This window comes from Pseudochaenichthys georgianus, chromosome 6, assembly GCF_902827115.2.
Source record: "Pseudochaenichthys georgianus chromosome 6, fPseGeo1.2, whole genome shotgun sequence".
NCBI lineage: Eukaryota > Metazoa > Chordata > Actinopteri > Perciformes > Channichthyidae > Pseudochaenichthys > Pseudochaenichthys georgianus.
This window is the reverse complement of record NC_047508.1, coordinates 11,126,032-11,147,918: the sequence shown is the minus strand read 5'-3', so window position 1 is coordinate 11,147,918 and position 21,887 is coordinate 11,126,032. Positions and strand designations below refer to the sequence as shown.

The following is a 21,887-nucleotide window of genomic DNA, read 5'->3' as shown; positions in this document are numbered from 1 at the left end:
TCTTGTTTGTGCAGATCCGATAAGTAATAAGAGAATTTTAACGTGAGTTCTGTGCATTAGCATTTCTTCGCTCAAGGCTAATTAAGAGCCTTTGTTATTACCCTTATGTTTCGTTTAGCTAAAAATGGTTAATATTGTAACTGAGCTGAGTTTCTTCCCGTTAAGTGAATATGACACATTCATAGTTTATTAAATGTTAAGAAGCCCTCAGACGCTGTTTCTTGCCCCCGTGGGGTTTAACTGTGAAAGATATTCTCAAAAACTGATCACATGACCTTACTAAAACTAGACATGCAAAGTAAACAGCTCTTAAGGAACCCAGTGTTCTTAACTGGGCTCTATTAAGCTTTCTGGGGTATTATATAGGTTTTGCATGTTAATGTCTATAAAGGCAAAAATCCCACATTTCCCTCCAGAGGGAGTTTCTCCCCCCCTGCCTGCTTAGTGCTTACACTTAAACTGTGATTTCTGAATTAGATAGTTTCTTTAACAACCCTTTTTTCTGTAGAGAAAGTAAAGAAACCGTAACTCAGGATGTATTTGTGGTTTGAGGTACATTATGACTCAGCAGCTTTAAGACATAGAAACCAATACTTTCCATTTCGCTCTAATGCATTATTTTAACCGGAAAGTGGGCGGGGCAGTACTTTTGAAGTGACGTTAGCACCCTCATACTATATTTTTCTAGAAAACCCCTGCAATAGGAGTTACACTCAAATAAATTGCTGATGTCTGACCTGCAGCTGGCTTCTTCTGCTTTCACAATGCCAAAACAGATGAAGGATTCACTTTGAGGCCTGAAGAAGAATTCACAGAATTATTTTTTTTAACAATTATTGCAAAACATTTTTATGACTATTTATAAACCACGTGGATACAGATGCAAATGTTACCTGAGCTCCACTGACGTGACCCGCTGACAGACGTTCAAACATTTGACCAACATCACTGCTCCAGATGTGGACATGATGCTGTGGCTCACACTGAAGAAGAAGAAGAGGACAGAGTTGATTCAAATGTAATGAGAAGGTGGTAATTGTTGATAATACAATATGAATATATATAAAAAGACAGCTTTTAACTGCTGAAGTTGCTAGTGGACACAATCAGAAAAAAGCCTTACACCCACTTACCATAGTATTATGTTGTTTTTTTACTTTTGTAAAAATAAAAAACAAAAATGGTTTGGACTGTTTGAGTTCATTTTGTAAAAGCCTTGTTTGAGAACCTGGGAACCACAAATGTTGTGGATATGACAAATGAAGACTTGACACTGAGTTTCAAATGAAAAATCTAAACAAACTGAATATAACTACATACATTTTTACCAACACACACAAAACCATCCACACTAATTCATTTATGTGTGTGCCTTACTTGAGTCTCTGCAGTGACGTCATCTTGGTCAGACACTTCAGCAGATTCGCTATAGCCTCGTCTGTCAATGAGCTGTGAGACAAACTGAAACGTTCTATATTATTATTTACCCGTTTGGTCAAAATCATAAATCATATTATATGGATGCAGAGTATTAAAACTTACTCCAACTCCAAATGAGAGCGACAATAGGCTAATTGTCTGCAGAGCGTTGTCACATTGGATGGCAGGATGCTGCTGTTGTTTATCCTGAATTATGGATAAACATGAATTATTTTGTATGATATCACCATGAAACTTCCCCCTGTTAATAACTGACATTAAGACATTTAGTTTATATTACACATTTTAGGAAAACTGCTTAAATATGCAAATAAGGCATTTTCTTATTAAATATTCACTAATTTGCATCTATTTCCAGACCAGGAATCTAAATACCAGATGAAGCCAGATTCAGGATTCAGTTTATATTTTGGATTACTCTTTGTATTTGTGTGTCCAGTGTCCACACATTTGAAAATACATGAAACGCCCGTTAGAAACAACAACATTTTCACCATGTTTTTAGGAGTAAAATGTTCTATGACTCGGGATCTGAAAAGTATATCACTAAAAACCTCAGTAAAAACCTTCAGAATAAAGACTGAAAGGTAGACTGGAACATGAATAGACAAAAAAACTGAACAAATAGATATCACCATTCAACTTTCCCAGTTGATAACTTATCCTAACTTACTTCGAATAGATTTGTTATAGAGACACATTTGGTTAAAAAACATGTACATCCATAAGTCTGAACAAAGAACTGTTATGGTCTATGTAAATTGTATTTTTGCCATTTCAGTCCGAAAACTCACGTGTTTCTTAATATGTTTATTATAAGCAGCATATAGTTTGAGTTTGGCGTCTAGGCTCGGGCCTCATCGCTCCACAGATTTACAAAGAACATTGAGTGATGATTAGATAACTATCCCTCGAGCATACAGGTGGATGCTGGGATGGAGCTGGGGCAGGCGAGCAGCAGCAACATGAAACACAGCAATAGCAAGTGAACACATCAGTGGCAGCTGCAGCAGCGAGGCAGAGGCAGCAGATCTGGCGGCTTAAATAGAGCGCCATGTTTAGGAGAATGTGTGTGGTTGGTCGTAAGAGGGAAGAGGTGCGTCACGTGTTAATGTGTCATTGGTGCTCGAGTTGACTGCCTGAACTAGCTCGCAGGCTTCGCCCCATTTGTGTTCCCTCCCGAAGTGGATGATTTCATTACATTTCAATTTCCAAGTAATGGCTTATATTGGATTTTTTGTGATTTAAGAAAGTAACATTTGTGTTTTCCCTAAAATCTTCTCTATGGGTTTGCTGTACCTGAACATCTTTAGGCGCTGTTTGTCCTTCCTAAAAGGAAAAAAACAACATATAATTAGCTGACAAATGCAAATGCAGAGACTGTTATGTTTTATGTTATGTTAGTGTTACCTTTTGTCATGGCAGAACTTCAGGATCACCTGCTCTCTGTCTCCGCCACTGTAAAACCAAAAGGACATTTTCCTATTAACAATCCGCACACCAGTTTATAGTCTCCATTGTCTGCCCAATCAAATCATTTTGAAGCAACTGTGTATGGCACAAATATTAGTATTGTATAAGCAGTAATAACTATAAACGATTAAGCCGCTTCTGTCAGCTGTTGCATTTCTAACTCTTAGCGCGCTACACTGGGGAGACAGGTGCTCACTCTGTAGCTGCTCTAATGAAATGTTCTCCAAACAGTACCTGATGTGTATTTGTGTTAAATTGTTATGAGAGCACAAAGCACCAGCCAGCAGTGGCACTCCTTCCCTGCCAATCCCATTGTTACTGGCGCTGTAAAACACAAACAAGAACAATGAGCCAAGGGGGGGACGACGACGACATCATTCAGCTCTAAAATAAGCCATTCATAACGGATAATGCCCTCGGGTAAACGTGGTAGCTGCCAGCGCTGGCACACGTAGTCTGAAACCTGTTTGGTGAGAAAATAACTGGCCCGCCTCTGCCAAACCACCAAGATTAGATCAGCACAGCGTGACAAAGCACAGAGCCTCATCTTTCATTACCGTTTAAAAATAGGTACCTCCTTTGTATCAAATTCAAATTAGCCAACCTGTTAAATTCATGACCTCTGTAATTGTTATTTACCTTTCTTTGTTTATAGCACATCCATCTGTTTGCAATCCAAATATTTACATATTATTACAATAAGCAGTATTTTATTCGATTGGACAGTTTGCATTCGGTTGTATATTGTTCTATTTTATATGTACAGTCTATTTATTTCTGCTTTTTTACCTTCACCATTGGACTGATTTCTGAATAGATTTTAATTGCTAACAACAACACTAGAGCTATTGTGCATATGCCAAATAAAGCCTTTACATATTTGAATCTGAATCTTTAAATGTTTGGTATAGAGATCATGGGGAATGTTGGTAAAGTAACGTTTTTTATTGTTATGTATCTTTTGTGTGAGTCTTACTTCACTTCCTGGATGCTACCAAGACGAGGCAGGACCTCCAACAGCTTCTTCAGACCCTTTTTGCCTAAACAGTTGCTGGACAGACTAATAAGACAAACATGTGGGAATAAACACTAGACAGAGAAAATGAAGTATAGTCATGTCAATGAAAAATAAATAAAAATAACAATTAAAGTAGGGAAACATTTTTATATTTTTGAAGTGGGGTAGAATGAGGTATTTATCCATTGACAGTTTGTATATAGGTATTTAGGAAGTGCTGTATTAAGGCAGGATAACAAATAAATATAAGTTTAAGTCTACGCAATATTTAGAATATTTCCACTGCCTCTTGCAGCAGTGAACTGTTGCCATTATATCCTACTATCATTACGTTAATCTCAACTGACTCCATTGACAAAAACAGTACTTTTAACACTCCCAAGGTGCTGTTCAAGTGTTGCCTCGATCTGATAATACTTTTTTTGGTTGGCCTTTTCCTGAAAATATGTGTTGCTGCTGCCCCTGTCAACATCAACACATTGTCTAGCTGCCATGCTATTACTTTTAAGTAATTCATTGACTATGGATAAGTACCTCATAAAACCCCAATTAAAAACAAGCCAAATTAACCCTTTAAATAAACCAAGAAAACTAAGATTATGAGCCATGCAAAATATCCTAATAATAGCATTGTACATTTTTAAGCAAATGTCAAACATGTAGACTTTACCACTTCTTCTGCTACATGTATATTGACTGTTAACAATTATCCAGCCTAAGCATGCAAGTACAAAACAAACTAAGTGATTTTTAATTGTCTTACTCCAGCAAAGTTAGATCAGACGACGCCCCCAAACTTCTCCACACTTTTCCCAGATGAGCCGGCAGCAGATCACAGCAGCTGAGACTGACAGAGGGGACCGTTTTAGAATCAACTTCTTTTATTATTATTATTATTATTATTGTTTTGTTATTTCTTTATGATTTGTACTGTAAGTCTAGCCTATTTTTGTTGTAGGTACTTTTTTGGTTTTGTAAATGCTTTTGGTATCCACTGTCACGATCTGTTTATTTTCTGTGTAATTGTCGAAGTGTTCACCCCCTGTCTCACGTCTGTATTTGCTCCCTGTCTCTGTGTTATCCCTCCTGTCTGATCCTGTTCACCAGGTGCCTTTGTGTTTTCCCTCCCCTCCCCAGCTGTGTCTTGTCTTCTTGATTGGTCTTGTATGTATTTCAGAACCAGTTTCCTGTTGGTTCTTTGAGTTCACGCGGTTTGGTCTGTTTAATAGTTGTAACCTTGAATAAAGGTCATTCTCAGTTCTAGCCTTTGTCCATGCTGCACTTGGTTCCTACCTGCCCTGCTCAACTGTAACATCCACTGTGATGAAATGCTGAGGTGACTCGACGCAGCCCTCCTCCACCCCTTCTACATCCTGTTGCTACAGGATGCTTGAAAGCAACTGCTTCATTCGAAGTTGTTTCAGTGTCACAACCAGATTCCAGTTCCGGATGTTCAATCTTGTCTCTTTCATTTGCATATAGTGTCATTTCAGATCAAGCCCCTCCCTCCTGCCCTACATTAACCTTCCAACCATTTTGTGGACTCCTCCAACCACAATCTATTGCCACACTGCCCCCTCACATAATATACTGCCTCAGTCAAACCCATTCCTCACAAGAATGGATGGAGTTATTATCACTGCCTTAAGACTTCTGCTACTCTGTCTGAACCCTAAACCTAAATGTTCCTTAGCTTCCTTGCCTGTCTGGAATTGACTACATGTTTGTGACTACGAAATAGTAACTTAATACACACCAGAGGATTTTAGACTTTTCATTCACAGCTTTTTCTCTCCCTCCAGAAAAAACAATGGACACCTGGACAGGACTCTGTAGCCTGAAACATAAAAAGTACAGTTCCATAGTGGTGATTACACTCTTATTTAGGAATTAAAATAAGTATTAAGAATATGTGATTGCTATCAATGTGTCATAACAAAACAGTATCCAGTTAAATAATTAAACTAAAGGCCTATAAGTACAATTTAAATTATGCTTTTTGTTAAATACATTAATAAATGTTGCAGAGAAATATCATGACAGTCCAGCCTGATGCAATTAAAGTTCAAATTAAAAATAATAATAATAACTGCAGTGCCAGGGAAGGGGGTAATATTCAGAGAAAGCATATCAGATGTTTACAAGACATACAAACTTGCATATTCCCATATATTTATGAAAAATGTACTTCCATTTTCTCTAAAATAATAAACTAGAGTAATGAGGTTGATCGAACCCTTCAAAGTGAAGTACAATAAATACAACTATATTTTAGTTTTTTTAATTCTTGTAAATTTGTGAATTAAATCAAAGATCATTTTTGAGTTTTGCTTGCTAATTTATGACTTTATGTTCTTAAGAAAATAAACAGTTAAAACAGAGTTTTTCTCATAAATCTAGCAGATATTTTTTACATTTATTTCTACCTTGATACAGTTGTGCATAATGATTGTATACATGTACATAGAGTATATTCAAATGTGTGCAGTTAGTGTATATAACGCACACTACCAAAGAGTGTCTATACCTGATAGAAAGCTCCACCACAGCAGGACAGTCAGACAGCAGAGCAGTCAGAACCACTAAACCCTCCACTGAAGAGCAGCAGTCATTGGCACTGAGAATAAACATCTGCACATTAAAAAAGATGCTGTTTCACTCTTATCTCTGCTGAGCACTGTTTCTGTATTTGCCTGTCCATAAACACTACAAATCAGAAGTGTGCATTAAAGGTGTTTAAGCTACTCTTTTGAAAGCTATGTAAAATACAGTATAGCAATAAGGCATATCAGTAAAGTCAACAGAATCCAGTCTTACATGATCTTTTTGGTGACTTTGAACTTTGGAACAAACTTAGTCAGCATCCTCAGAGTTTCAACATCCAAATGGCCTCCAGATATACTAGGACACACACACACACACACACACACACACACACACACACACACACACACACACACACACACACACACACACACACACACACACACACACACACACACACACACACACACACACACACACACACACACACACACACACACACACACACACACACACACACACACACACACACCACACACACACACACACACACACACACACACACACACACACACACACACACACACATTAGCCTTCAATTTGAGTAAATAAACGGATTTGTAGCATCAGTAGTGTCCTGCTATCACAAATGACAGAGTATGAAAAAAACATTTTTACCAACTACTCATATTAAATACTTGCAATGTAATACTTTTTTGTAGATTTAAAGAGTATGTATTTAATTTAGTAAGGATATACAGGAGGATAAATCAATGAAGTGATAACTCGCTGTTGTTATAGTGCATTGCTGCATTGGTGCAGGAATGAGTCCTAAACTGGAAATAAGTCATCATAATAACACCAGTTCCCTTGTCTCGAAATCAATGTTTTTTTTAAGATGTTTTTGGTTAGATGCCTGAAATAAAGTCTGTGAATAGTTAGTACAAGCTCAAATGTTTTCACATTGACATAAAATATGTCACTAAATACTCAACTGGTGAATGTCTAAATGTTTGTATGTGTCTGTCATTTAGCTTAGCATTGGTGATTAGCAACCCTGCATCCATGCTGTAGTGCCGTCAAAGCGTATAACGTTAGCTTTTTACTTCTGGCAATTCTGGCTTAAAAAAATCATAAAGTGGTGTTATTTTGTTTAATTATCCTGCTATACAACAAAGTATTACAAAAATGTCTTTGGCACAGATTTTATTTTCTGCAATATCAGATGAAAACAATTATTTTGCTCTCCATGAAGGGAGCCGTTCCAAGAAATAAACAGGTGGCCTACAATAATACGTCCTTACTGCACAACTCTATTATTCTGTTCTGTATTTGGTACTATCACTGGTTTAGGGTATCCTAAATCTAGAGCTGTATTCTTTCACACACGGTGACGTCACAAGCTACCCACAATGCAACACGCGCCATATATATATATATATATATATAAATACGCCATTTTCCTGGAGGTGCAAATATCCTGGAAGTGCTAATATAAACAGCTAGCTAACATAGCCAGGCAGAGCGCACTAGGTTTTTTTTCTGAATTAACGACCGAAGAAATCGCTGCATGTCTTCGGATTACATCTCTGGACTTGAGGGGTGTGCTTTAGGTCGTTACCAGCGTAAACTAGAGCTGTGTGGGTTGTCGGATTGCCCTTACAGACTGCCTGCAGATGTATGGAAAAACGAAAGTGGCCTTCGTCGATTTTGGCTGCATCTACGTCTAATTTCTGGAAACACCAGGTGAATACCCCACTTGTCACAATAATATTATCATGCCATTGCATATATGTGGTATTTTAGAGTTGACTAGATATTTGTAAGGTTTCAGCGTTAGAGTCTGTGAGCTTATTGTTTTGTGTTTATTCTGGTGGCCTTGCAGTTTATTTTGATGTTGGCTCTGTCCTCTCGTTTCAGGTGTCATCACTTCCTGTGGTGGTGTGTCACTTGCCAGCTTGATTGTGATCTCCTGTTCTGGATTATTTGCACCTGTGCCTCATTAACTGTTGTGTATATGTAGCCCTGTTCTCCTGTTGTCTTTTGTCGGTTCGTCTTGTCTCTATACCAAGTCCATGTCTGTACTCCCTCGTGTAAACATTGAGCATACTAGTCGAACCTAGTGAACTATTGAGTATCCTAGTAGATCCTAGAAACCTTTTTCTTTGTAAAGTCTTTTCGTATTATTAGTTGAACCTAGCGAACTTTTGAGTGTCCTAGTTGATCCTAAAACCTTTTTGTATATTAAAAGGTATTTTTTTTAAATCAAGAAAGAATCGTGCATCTGAGTCTTTGTGAGTCCTTCGTGTCAATATTGATTAAGGCAATAGATTATGATATTCAGTACAGGAAGCTTAGCAACACCTAGACGGTGTACGGCTGCTTGCACCTCACGTAAAACGGCGGATACCGGAAGTACGGTGTCGCCCTCGGCCCAATACCCGTATGTGTGTGTGAAAGAATATAGGCTTACTTACTCCAGGACAGACAAGGCAGGGCAACGTGCCAATGAATTTGCAAGTTTTTGCATCTTAGTCTTGCACCATTTCTGGTTCAACAAGCTGGAGAACAAGAGAAAAATGTATCAACAATAAAGATAGCCAAAGAACATCTAAGTTGAATCAAATTCAAATCAACATCAGGTTATAGCACCTCATTCAAATGGGGGGAGCAAAGGTCTTCAAGGAAGCTGGCTATGTTAGTACAAATCTGGAAAGGAGTGAGTATTTGATAAGAGCGTTATTGTCCTACCTGATTGTTGGTTCAGACTTAGTTTTATAGCTGTGGATGGTAATACATCAAAAAGACAGACATTAATATGTGCAGCTCTCATTTTATGTTATTCACACTTCCAACCATTAAACTCACCTGTTCAAATCTGAGGTTTGAGAGAAAGTTACTGTCAATTCCTTCACCCCACTGCAAAGAAAGACAGACATCTATATTATAGAGCAATGTTTCGTTATGATGTCGTTATTTATTTCACTTCCTTGAGGTCTATAAAGTAAATTGGTACGACTCAATACTGTATGTGACTGAGAAGACAGTAATTAACTGGGGCATGAGGGGAGGAGTCAATACATTCCAGGCAAATGTTGAAATTGTTGAGTGGGACATGTGAATGTGTGTGGAGGTACTATATGGTCTTTATGTTCAATATTGCACAAAAACAACAACTAGTTGGCACTGTGTGTGTGTGTGTGCATTGGTGCGGCCGTACTCAGCGTTAAAGTTCTGGAAGTTCAAACATGAAGACATTTTGCCGATGAGATAGTCCACTGCTTCCAGAGAGCTGTTGTTTCGACCCAGCCTGCAAAGGTACACACACACACGCACGCACACACACAACTTTCTATTTGCAGTATGTACCTCGTTTGTTGTTAAGTACACACAATAGATGCAGATTAAGGACACAATAGTAAGATGGGAAGACAATACCAGCGCATGCACAAAAATGTAATAAATGTATAAAATAAAATATTTATATTAAATAAATATCAGTATCTCTTCCAAAATTACAAATTAAAATGTCGAACATGGCATGCAGAACATATTTATTATTTTATATAATACCAATCTTCGTCAGAGCTAATTTCGTCCCATTTCATTTTTTGTTATGATACATTAAAATGGTTTGTGGTAAAAAAAATCAAAAACTAATTTGTTTCCCAATGTCTTTTTTAGAGACCGTCAATTCATATAACTCCTTGATCATGCTAATATCTTTAATTATTATCTGTGAACCTTTTTCCTCAGGAAACAGGAACAATTTTAAATCCTCTATTTAATTCAAGAAATCAATTGTTTTGTGTATTGTTCTGAATTTTTCAAATATTACATCCAGTTTGTACTTACTTTACAGAGATCAGTCTTAGTGTTTTAAGAAATATATCAGCTACATGTTTGATCCCTTCGTCTTTAAGATTGTTGTCGCTCAGACTGCAAAAACAAAAAAATCATGGTGAAAGATTTTGGGGTGTAGATCTAAACTTCACAATTACATCAGATATTAAGAGTCAGCTATCTTATCCAATCAGACACAAAGCAATCTGTTCACAAATTTCCATAAAACTGAGGACAAACACAGAAGCTTCTAGAAGACAAGTTATTTAATGTAGCAATACATGTATTTTTTGCAAATATTTATACTATATATAAATATATATACTTGATTTCAGTGATGTCTGGACAGTCTTGGAGAGCAGAGACCAAACTAGCCGCTCCTGTGACAGTCAGACTGGCACAACAAAACCTGCAGAAGACAACATTTGCCAATCAGTCGATACAGAAATATAAAATGGCTTCAAAGAGATACAAAATTACTACAAAATGAGCAAACAACCACAAAAAGAGACTAAAAGACCACAAAGACACAGAAAAGGACATTAAATACTTACAAAGAAGCACTAAAATGACCACAAAAATGGGGAAAACAATACAAAGAGCAACCACAAATACACACAAACAGCATTTCTGCAAAAAACGACTAAAATGAGACACCATATAAACACCACAGAAATATATGACACGCAAAGAGAAGCAAAACAACAACCAAAAACAGAGGCATTACAAAGGCTGAGTCTGGCCCCTAAGAACAAAAATGAGGTGCCCAATGTTTCACAATCCATCCATGGTAAGAAGTAAGTAAATATGTAAATCTTACTCCAGTTTTCTCAGGGTTGTGAAATTTGGCAGAATGGAGGACAACTTCTCAGCAAACTTGTCTCCATACTTGCGGCTGCGGAAACTGAAGACACACAAAAGTAAAGTAAAAGATGCCCCCTTGTATGGAAACTGAGATGCTACGAAATATATGCATAATTTATTAAGTACACAAAAGGAAATATTTGTAACACTTCTAGTGTTTATATAAATAGTTATTTTTTGTATCTTATATTTGACATTTTATTTTAACTTCTTATGTTTGTATACATATTTTTATTGTTATTTATTGTATTACTTTAACTTTATTTATTATTATTATTATTATTGATATTCCTAATCATTAATTAATTAATCTGCAGTTCGGTGGACTACGGATTGCACCACTGCTTTTTGCAGATGATGTGGTTCTGATGGCTTCATCGGTCTGCGACCTTCAGCACTCACTGGATCGGTTCGCAACCGAGTGTGAAGCGGCTGGGATGAGGATCAGCACCTCCAAATCTGAGGCCATGGTTCTCAGCAGGAAACCGATGGACTGTCCACTCCAAGTAGGGAATGAGTCCTTACCCCAAGTGAAGGAGTTCAAGTATCTCGGGGTCTTGTTCTCGAGTGAGGGAACAATGGAGCGTGAGATGGGCCGGAGAATCGGAGCAGCGGGAGCGGGACTGCAGTCGCTTTACCGCACCGTTGTGACGAAAAAGGAGCTGAGCCAGAAGGCAAAGCTCTCTGTCTACCGGGCCATTTTCGTTCCTACCCTCACCTATGGTCATGAAGGATGGGTCATGACCGAAAGAACGAGATCGCGGATACAAGCGGCCGAGATGGGTTTCCTCCGCCGGGTGGCTGGTGTCTCCCTTAGAGATAAGGTGAGAAGTTCAGTCATCAGGGAGGGACTCGGAGTTGAGCCGCTCCTCCTTCGCGTCGAAAGAAGCCAGTTGAGGTGGTTCGGGCACCTAGTTAGGATGCCACCTGGGCGCCTCCCTAGGGATGTGTTCCAGGCACGTCCAGCTGGGAAGAGACCAAGGGGTAGACCTAGGACCAGGTGGAGGGATTATATCTCTTCGCTGGCCTGGGAGCGCCTTGGGATCCCCCAGTCAGAGCTGGTTGATGTCGCCAGGGAAAAGAAAGTTTGGGGCTCTCTGCTGGAACTGCTACCCCCGTGACCCGACCACGGATAAGCGGGAGAAGATGGATGGATGGATTAATTAATTATTAATCATTATTAATTAATTATTAATTAGTGCGAATGCTGTTTACAGCATTCCACTATAGTACTTCAAATCTTTATTCTTCCTCTTTTCCTACACTTTGCGCCAAATGCACTTCATTCCAACTTTCAAATGATCACAATACCTTCAGCTATAAAACTTGTATAAAAGAATTTTGATATCTTTTAAACTTTTTGAGATATTGGAATTAGTTTGGAGCTTAGCAGAGAGGCCTTTTTCAGATTTTAACATTAGAGTGGATGGAGCAGCTCGTTAAGTCTAGAGTGCTTTGATCTCAAAACAGAGTGCTGGACAGCTCGAAATTCTCCCCCAAAAATATTTTAAACTTGCCATAATTCCCAAACCCTACACTCCTCAGACATATTTTTTCATGGAAACCGTAGGAAAACCTCTCCTAGGTTGAAAAATTTAAATAAGAAAAAATATTAAACAAAATGCCTCTTGAGGGCATGAAGTGACAAAAACGTTCAACATTCCTCCATTGAAGCCCATTGTAATTTCAGGAAGATATTTCCTCACGGTAGCAGCCGCACACCTTTAGTTAAACTGCCAAAAAGGCCACATTATTAACCCGAAACTACACAAAAATTACACTTCAGATACTCAACTTCCTTGACATGCTTCACGTTTTGAAATTTCACAGATATCTGTTACGGTTCTTCCACAAAACGTTCACATGTAAGAGGTTTATCTCTCATTCAGAACAATGGAAACCTGTGATCTCTACAGAGCTCGTTAGCTCAACTATAAACACCTGTGTAATGGAACACGATGATGTCATCACTCCAACTGACATGCAGCAGACTTCAACAGTCCAGCCGTGAAGACATCTTCGGGACAGTTTTGAGATGTCTTCAAATGCCGTTGCCATGGCAACACAATGCTCGCAGTGAAACACGGTTTTCTCATAGCTTCAGTGAAAAACAGCCCAGAACTTCACAGGTTTGTTAACGATGCAGCCATCAATGCATCTAAGCGTAGTATGGGGTGTCATCAAATGTCGTTGCCATGGCGACAGACCACTCTCCATGAAACACGATGAGGCTGTAAGTCCAATGGACACGGTCCAATCGTCCCCAATCTTCATTTGTATATCACCGGTCCATGCCTCAAGAGCTCTACGCCAAATCTGAGATCTCACCATATGCCGTTTCCATGGAAACGCATCCTTCGCCATAAAACATGATGTCGCTGTGTCCATTGGACACAGTGTGTGGGGGACGAATGGACACGGTCCAATCGTCCCCCAATCTTCACTTGTATATCACCGGTCCATGCCTCAACAGCTCTACGCCAAATCTGAGATCTCACCATATGCCGTTTCCATGGATGCGTATCCCTCGCCATAAAATATGATGTCACTATAACTCCTATGCAAATGTTCAAAGAGTGCTCAAACTTCACATGTGTGCTAACAGTCCAGCCGTGAAGACATCTCCAGGACAGTTTTGAGATTTCTTCAAATGCCGTTGCCATGGCAACACAATGCTCACCATGAAACACGGTTTTCTCATAACCTCAGTGAAAATACTCGAAATGGCCCAAAACTTCACAGGTTTGGTAACAATGCAGCCATCAACACATCTAAGAGTATTATGGGATGTCATCAAATGCTGTTGCCATGGCGACAGATCATTCACCATCAAGTTAGTTCAAAAGTTTCCCAAGCCTTTTTACTTTCTTTTCTCATCTTAATACAAATTCATTCACTACTACTTACATCTGATATTTAACTTCTTCAGCCTATTTTCAGCTGCAGAACCCATTCAACTATTACATTATTCAGCTATTTCAGGACATCAAGGCTATACATGTTGTTGTTTATACCTTTTTTAAACATTTTCTTTTAAATATTCAGCTTTTTCTTCATTTTCAGCTAAATTCAGCCATAAATGTTCACAGTTTACAGCATTCGCACGCATTTTCTGCAGGAAATGCATTTTCTAGTTATTATTAATTATTGTTGTTATTGTTGTTATAACTATTATATTCATATTTTATTGGACATTTCATTCTAACTTCTTATGTTTATATAAATATCTTTATTTTATCTTTTTATAGCACATTATTTTACTTATTTAGTTTGTATCAATATTTGAAATACTTCTTTATTTACATATCTGTTAATTTGGACCTTTTACACAACAAGCCTAGTCTAACTCCATTGGAGGTCTTTGTGACCCTGATGCTGGGACGCATGGCACAGAGGCTGCTGGTATTTCCTGGCTTGTTATTGTTATTATCCATGTTTGCCTTCATGTGGAGCCTTCCCTCAGCACGGTCACACAGTCTAGTGTGCTTGAATCCATGTTTTCACTTTTACCTGCTAAACTTATGAACAACAGCTTTTCAATCCGTGCCCTTGCTGGATTCAATTAAGACTTTATGTTTTATATTTAAAAGTGTCAGCTGTCGTCTTTTTCTTGAATCCAAGTGACTGTACTTGTTACGGAGAGACTGAGCCCACCACAGGAACACAACAGGAAACAAAGAGCTTCAGTCAGATGTACAGTGTGTGGGACAGCTGGTCAACAAGCTGAGGAATGTGGAATGCAAAACAGCTGCTCCTTCCTAAGTGAAATTATCTGTTGCTGTTAAATCATCCTCTATACGTCCAGTGGCTAAACCATGTTTACAGACTCTTTACTGTATCCTAATCACATGCAGTTTGGTGCATTAATCAGAGTTTCAGCAATCAGAATAAATGTGTTATTTTTGCCTAGCCTAAAAATGGTGTATTTGATTATTTCTGCATACTGGGGAGCCTCAAGTTGTGGAATTGCATACATTGGCTATTACCGGAGACTCTTGTGGGTTCATGGGCCCACATTTATTCATGTGGGATCATTGTAGTCCCTATAGTAACCATGTCATTGTAGTGAGACCATTATCTAAAACTTGACCTAGCTGTATATGATACGTTGTTTCTGAGAAGTTTACAAAACATAACTGCTTGTTACCTATTTCCTGAGTATGTTTCCCCTGTTAGTCTATTTGCCAGCTCATAGAGTCCTTTTGTGTTCACTAATCGCCTGAATTGACGACTATTGGTTGACTAGAAAAATCTTTAGTCGAGGGCAGCCCTACAGAAAACCTTGGGGTACTCCACATTTCAAGGTTCACAGTGCTTGCAACTAGACCATAGCTGCTTTCACACCAAGTACTTTGCCGTACTTAGTGCCCAGCACTTAGTATCCCCATGGAACTAAGTACAGATCGCGTTCAATAAGTTTCCTGAAGGAAGATTACGCAAATGAAGCCGCTGACGTCACTTTTTCTTCTTCTGCTTTGGGTTTACTAGCAGGACGCAAACCACTTCACGGCGTATACTGCCACCCGAAGTTCCCGGCCGGAAGTCCCCGGAGTTGGGGACTGGCTTCAGTAGAAGCTGCTGGGACTCCCAGCAGCTTCTACTGAAGGCTTCCGAGTAAATCGCCAGAACGCCGACACCTCCTCATCACTCCACTGCTCCCATGTTTTTTTTTGTGTTGCCATAAGTTATTCTCTCTCCGTTGGTGCGTGGGGCTATTGCCAGCAAATGGCGGCTTCACAAAACTTTTCAGAGTTTTACGGGGCGTGGTTTGCAATTCGACCAGCCAATCGAAATTGGTGCTTTTTTCTCCCCAGGATAGTACCACCTCTCTAGCAGGCACTAAACATGGCGGTAAAAGTTCTCGAACTAAGTACTCTTTTTGGTGTGAGCGCAAAATTCCAGGCACTATTGGAACTAAACGGGAAAAGTACGGGGAAAAGTACTCCGGTGTGAACGCGCCTCATGTGATTGTTTGTGTGGATTTACCTGAGGGAGTGAATGTACCGACACCTTGGCAGGACATCGAAACACTCCAACTCCATTGAGCAAGCTCCAAAGTCCAATCCAATGCCATTATCCCCTGCTGAGCTAACCACAAAAGCTAAAGCATCAATATCCGTAGGTAATAGCCGGATGTTGCGCAGCTCCAGGGTGGATCTCCCATCCACAGCCTGCTTAGCCAGTTGGTGGTCCTGACTCTCTTGGACACAGTGGCAAAGGTCCAATATCTGGGAAGATGTCAGAATGAAGCATCAGTTAACAAAGAATGGGTAATAATGACTATATCAATTTGTCAGATCTCACTTAAGTCCATGCTCTACCTTTGGTCCAGTCAGGGTGTTGCTTTGACAAAAGTTTTTTAGCAGTTTCAGAACGAGGTTTTGACGCTTTTGGACCCAACTCTGGCCTCCTGATCCACCAGAGGTCCTGGCAACTTCAACTAAGGCATCTGTGCAGCACGGGGAAGCCAGGCCACATACATACTGGTGCAGGAAGTCAGTAAAGACTGTCCTCTGGTCTGTTTTTGTCGTCCAACGAGTTTTAAGACTGAATCTGAGAAACCAATGCACAAAAGAAATGTGAATGTAGGATGTAATCGGATTAAGATACACACCCAGGCTATGTTGGGGAAAGTTTCCAGTGATTGAAAGTGCTTAAGGAAGGAAACAGAGAAAAACAAAATATATATATATTAATGATAGTATGATTACAGATTTTTTTATAATTTAAAGTGGACCTATCATGCTATATTTGAAACATATATTGTAGGCCCATACCTATACAAAACATGTCTGTGAAGTTTTTTTTTCAAAATACCGAACAGATCCCCCATTGTAGCCATGCCTCATACTGCTCATACCCTTCTTTTGCAGCCGTTAGAGAAACGCGGACCTTGCAAGAGGAGGCGGAGCTAATGCCTGATCAGAATTCTACCGGAGATAAAGTTAAATTCTGCTGTGATAAAACGCCATCCTGTTTAAACCACGTCAAGGATTATTTCTGAAATAGTATGGAGTTCAAATGCTTTTTCTCTTGCAGGTTTATCACAAGGTGAGTTCTTTTTTATTTCCTGCTTTTTAAACAAATGTGCTCTACACAGTACAGAGTGTTAGCGAGGCTTGCTAATGTAAACAAAGACGAGATTACGTCCAAAACACATCAGGCATTGTTTCTGATAGCAACTTTCTGTGGGTCCGCTGACGATTTGACGTCAGTTCGGATGGAATCTGTATCCGCTCGTTGTACACCCGTTTTTTTAAATGATTTGGGTACGGAGGAAAAGAGAGGGTTTTATTTTCTGACGCTGCATGAGTTCCCGGACGCACCGGGGACACATACTGTATGTATGTATAAAATACATCATAAAGTTCATTTTACATGATAGGTCCCCTTTAAAGAAGCAAACAAGTCGTTATGAAATCACAGGGTTTCGGCTGTGCGTATACACAGTAGATATTTTAGAAGGAGTCCATGGGCACTTTTAAACCTACAGTTTGGTTAATTTGATCAGACAACGGAAAAATAAATATCGTTTTAGGTCCGGTCACGTTCACACTGGCTTTTTACTAGCCAACCAAGGGAGTACAAACTAAAATAGCAACCTAATTAGGATCCTGTGCTGAAAAATGTTCAGCACAGACTTCAGTGCTATTCCGGAAAATGTTAGGCAGAAAGACAAACAAATTGGGAACATAATCTTTAATATGGCCATAAACAACAAACCTTTATTGGGTGGCAGACGCAACCTCCTGCTGCATGATGTATGTTTCTTGACATCTGTCATGTCAGTGACCCCACCACCCCTGAGTCTCTACCACTGTAATTGCTTTCGCTTTCTGCCTGCATCAGTGAATTTCTAGCCTCCTTATTTGGGAGAAAGGTCACACATCTAATAGTATACTCAATTTACACGGGTAATCTTGTTCCAAGGTTATTCCTGGTACAGTCCTATGTTCCAGGAAGAGTGTTAGGCCAAATTTACACGGGAATACAAACGCAAACAAAACGCAAACGAAACGAATTCGATATCAAAAAGTATTCCGTTCATACGGATACGGCTCATAAATAATAATAATAAATTATATTTCTACAGCGCTTTTCTTGAACCCAAAGACGCTTTAAATTATGAGGGAGGGTAGACAAACAAGGACAGGCAAAACAAAAATAAAAATAGAAAAAGCAGTCAGGAGGAAGTTGGTTGAGGGGCGGGGGCTTATGGATAATAAACATGTCCCTTCACACGAGACCGCCCGAGCCGCTGGAGACGCTGTAGTACATATGCCGGGCATGTAAGTGGCGCTGCACAAAATACACCAAAAGCAGCGAAGAAGAAACCCGAGCATGGTTGCCATGGTTGCCTGGTTGCCCTACTGACAGTAGCTACTGACCATGCTACAGCAGTGAGCAGCAGAGGTATGGAGAAGCGGGGCTATGGCTTCATCGTTATCAGGAAATGTATCGTATAGGACAGGGGTCTGCAACCTTTTTGACCAAAAGAGCCATTTTGCTCCTTTTTCCAAAACATTTTTTTGTCTGGAGCCACAAAACATATTTCATAGTTTTCTATTGTTATATCAGACAAAAACTACAGTTTTTTTGCATTTATTATGCTATTTATTACATGATATAAAACTGTTAACCTCTAATAAGAAACAAAGAACTCTTATAAGGAGAATTACAAATAATACACAGGCCTACTTTAAAATAAATTAAACACAGCACTTGGGGAGTCCTCTGCACATTTGAAGGGAAAAAAAATATTATTAAAATGGGCCCACTTTGAAATAAATAAAACATATATCTGCACCCTAAAAAGAGTTAAAGGTAGGGTAGGTAAGAATAGAGAAACCAGCTCGAGTGCGCTAGAATTTGAAAATACACAACCGGAACAAATATGCCTCTTCCTTCAGACTTTCTTACAGAGTCCCTCCTCCAACACACACGAACATGACCAATGAGGGCACGAGATAAGTTTGTGCACAGATGGAAGGCTGACAGGCAGGTAGGCCATCCAGTTATTTTAGCCGGGCCGAGGCAGATGATTGGTCGTGCTTTTTACAGGGCTACGGCTTCCACAGATTAATTTTTGTATGTATTTATTGTCAAAGCATTTAATATATTCATTGCTATCGGGACGTTAAGAGCATTCCATGGAATATAACAACAAGTGTTTTCTGAAATAAATGACATACCCCATTGAATTATGACTGACGATCGTCAGCTGGCTTCCTCTCCCTTGTTTCTCCTCGATACGTAAAGGCTGCACCACCGTTGACAACTTCTCTCTACATATCAAACATACCGGTAAACCAGCATCGTTTGCTGTGAAAGCAGATAACTCTGTCCACGCAGAATTAAATCCTGTGTTCCTCCGGTACTTTTCTTTGATTTATCCATAGTTCGCTCATCGAGCCGGGGGTCATTCGCCTCCAAGAAAAGGCGCTTGCGCGGGACCGTAGCAGGATGTGACGCATATTTTAGTTGACCTAATTAAAACCGTTTTGTTTTTTATTTTTGTGTTACAGTATCACCTCAAAATACAACATACGAAACATTTTCAACCATGCAACAAAATATAAATAGTCCTACAAATACTTTTATTTAATTTCCTTCTTATTTTTGTCTAAGCTCAAGGGAGCCAGAGCAGAGGGCTTAAAGGGCCGCATGCGGCCCGTGGGCCGCGGGTTGCCGACCCCTGGTATAGGACGTACACAAGGAGCCGTTTGGCCCTCCAGAGCGTTCCGTACGCAGATCTATCCACCTTGGGATCCGTTATCGTTTTAGGGGTCCGTTTCCACGGTTCTGTTACGGCCTTGTGTGAATGAACGGGCTATACGAAAGAGAAAAGTAGCAGATACAACTCGTTTTGTTCCCGTGTAAACAGCACCTTAGATTACATGCAGAAAATGCTTTAGTACTCTACAACTGGTCTAAATATTCAGATAATACATCCGGCACACTAATGACTGAGGTGTTGGGTATTGAGTTTAGAAATAAGCTCTCTGATGTTTAATTGGACATTTTGTTTTTTCATATAAGATGATCCCTCTAGTGAAGGTACAGGTCGCATACAGCAACAAGTGGGCGGATACCTGGACTGACATGCTGTGGTGTCAACAGATGGAGTTTCACCAAATAAGGAATTCCAAAGCTTAGAGGAGGTATTTTTAGTAGGGCTGTCAGTCGATTAAAATATTTAATCGCGATTAATCGCAAATTAATCGCACATTTTTGATCTGTTCTAAATGTACCTTAGAGGAATATCTTTCAAGTTTTTAATACTCTTATCAACATATGAGTGGACAAATATGCTTTATGCTAATGTTTATTATCATTTGAACAATGACAAATATTCTCATGAATATTAAACACAACAACCTCTGAACATTACAAATATTCGCCTCAATTCAACCTGGAACCTCTCTCATACAATACAAATGTTGTGTGTGTGTGTGTGTGTGTGTGTGTGTGTGTGTGTGTGTGTGTGTGCGCGTGTGTGTGCGTGTTGGATCGTTGGAGCTATGTGCAACTCAAGGCATATGCTCGAACGGGAGCTGCCTGGACGCTGCAATCATGAGTGTGCTGACTTCTCCTACAATGTCCCACTGTCTGGCTTCCTGCATAAAGTCAAGTGCTCGGCGCAGTTGTGTGGATAGAGCGCTCCTCTGTTTTCATTTAAACAGCTCCTTATATCTGTTAGCGCAGCTAGCTAGCACCCGATGCTAACAACAACAATGCACGTAAGGTCTCTCTCTTGCTCGCTCGGGCCACACACACACACACACACACACACACACACACACACACACACACACACACACACACACACACACACACACACACACACACACACACACACACACACACACACACACACACACACACACACACACACACACACATACACACACCCTCCCGGTCCTCCCGATGGCCAGTCGGTGCCTGCCGGTGAGCGTGGAAGTGTGGTCTGCCACAAGCGGGCGGCAGGAGCAGGGCTGTCAGCATCAGCTTGTAGATGGTATTTTAAACTCGATGCGCTCTGAAACTACGGGGCGGCCGAGGAAAAAAAAAATACACATGCGTTAATCGCGTTAAAATAATTAGTGGCGTTATTAACGCGTTAACTTGACAGCCCTAATTTTTAGTAAAAGATTTTAGATTTTAAAAGAGGTATTTAAATTGGGTTATATAATACAGGCTACACTGTACATACATTTAGTCTGATAATTTGTGATTTTTTCCACAATCTAAATACCTACATGAGGAAGTAAATGCAGAACAAACAGATAATGTAATACAATGTAAAAACAGCAGTTGTAGTTCATTTTGATTACAAGTGATGTGTCTCATGTCTTCCCTGCATTGAGTACCTCTTTTTAAGCTGCGTGTCGCTAACATCAGCACTGGTCATGATTCTGAGTGCTGCCATAAACTCCTGTAATGTCAGATGATTGAAGCAGTAGGAGTTGACAAGCCCACCATCCTCACGTCTGAGCTCCACCTGACAGGAAGATATGGACACAAATATTATGTATCATGCCAACTCAACTGTGAAAAGTGGAGGTTCCAAGTTGAGCTTAAAAGTGTCTTTTCATGGAGGATGTGCAAGCAGATTTGAATATATTAAGCCACACTTTATGATTACATCATCCCCAAAGCTATTACAACTCTAGAATCCTCTAGAAGCCCAGCTTTATGCTTTAGA

General features: G+C 39.6%; 1 protein-coding gene across 6 annotated transcripts in view; it reads right to left on the bottom strand.

Annotated features, from left to right (window-relative positions):
* Positions 1 to 21,887, bottom strand: part of nlrc5 (NLR family, CARD domain containing 5) — a 53,220-nt gene that overhangs the window by 17,269 nt on the left and 14,064 nt on the right. For 5 of the 6 annotated variants that reach the window (XM_034084748.1, XM_034084750.1, XM_034084752.1 and 2 more), the window contains exons 10-31: positions 21,553 to 21,683; positions 16,504 to 16,735; positions 16,169 to 16,410; positions 11,139 to 11,222; positions 10,644 to 10,727; positions 10,331 to 10,414; positions 9,696 to 9,785; positions 9,344 to 9,394; positions 9,227 to 9,256; positions 8,953 to 9,036; positions 6,749 to 6,832; positions 6,459 to 6,548; positions 5,688 to 5,768; positions 4,695 to 4,778; positions 3,890 to 3,973; positions 3,148 to 3,237; positions 2,851 to 2,898; positions 2,740 to 2,769; positions 1,543 to 1,626; positions 1,378 to 1,461; positions 894 to 983; positions 738 to 797 (exon numbers count right to left, since the gene is read on the bottom strand). In XM_034084748.1, coding sequence (XP_033940639.1) covers positions 738 to 797; positions 894 to 983; positions 1,378 to 1,461; positions 1,543 to 1,626; positions 2,740 to 2,769; positions 2,851 to 2,898; positions 3,148 to 3,237; positions 3,890 to 3,973; positions 4,695 to 4,778; positions 5,688 to 5,768; positions 6,459 to 6,548; positions 6,749 to 6,832; positions 8,953 to 9,036; positions 9,227 to 9,256; positions 9,344 to 9,394; positions 9,696 to 9,785; positions 10,331 to 10,414; positions 10,644 to 10,727; positions 11,139 to 11,222; positions 16,169 to 16,410; positions 16,504 to 16,735; positions 21,553 to 21,683 — 2,021 coding nt within the window. The remainder of the gene's footprint in view (positions 1 to 737; positions 798 to 893; positions 984 to 1,377; positions 1,462 to 1,542; positions 1,627 to 2,739; positions 2,770 to 2,850; positions 2,899 to 3,147; positions 3,238 to 3,889; positions 3,974 to 4,694; positions 4,779 to 5,687; positions 5,769 to 6,458; positions 6,549 to 6,748; positions 6,833 to 8,952; positions 9,037 to 9,226; positions 9,257 to 9,343; positions 9,395 to 9,695; positions 9,786 to 10,330; positions 10,415 to 10,643; positions 10,728 to 11,138; positions 11,223 to 16,168; positions 16,411 to 16,503; positions 16,736 to 21,552; positions 21,684 to 21,887) is intronic. The other variant, XM_034084751.1, reaches the window with a different exon arrangement.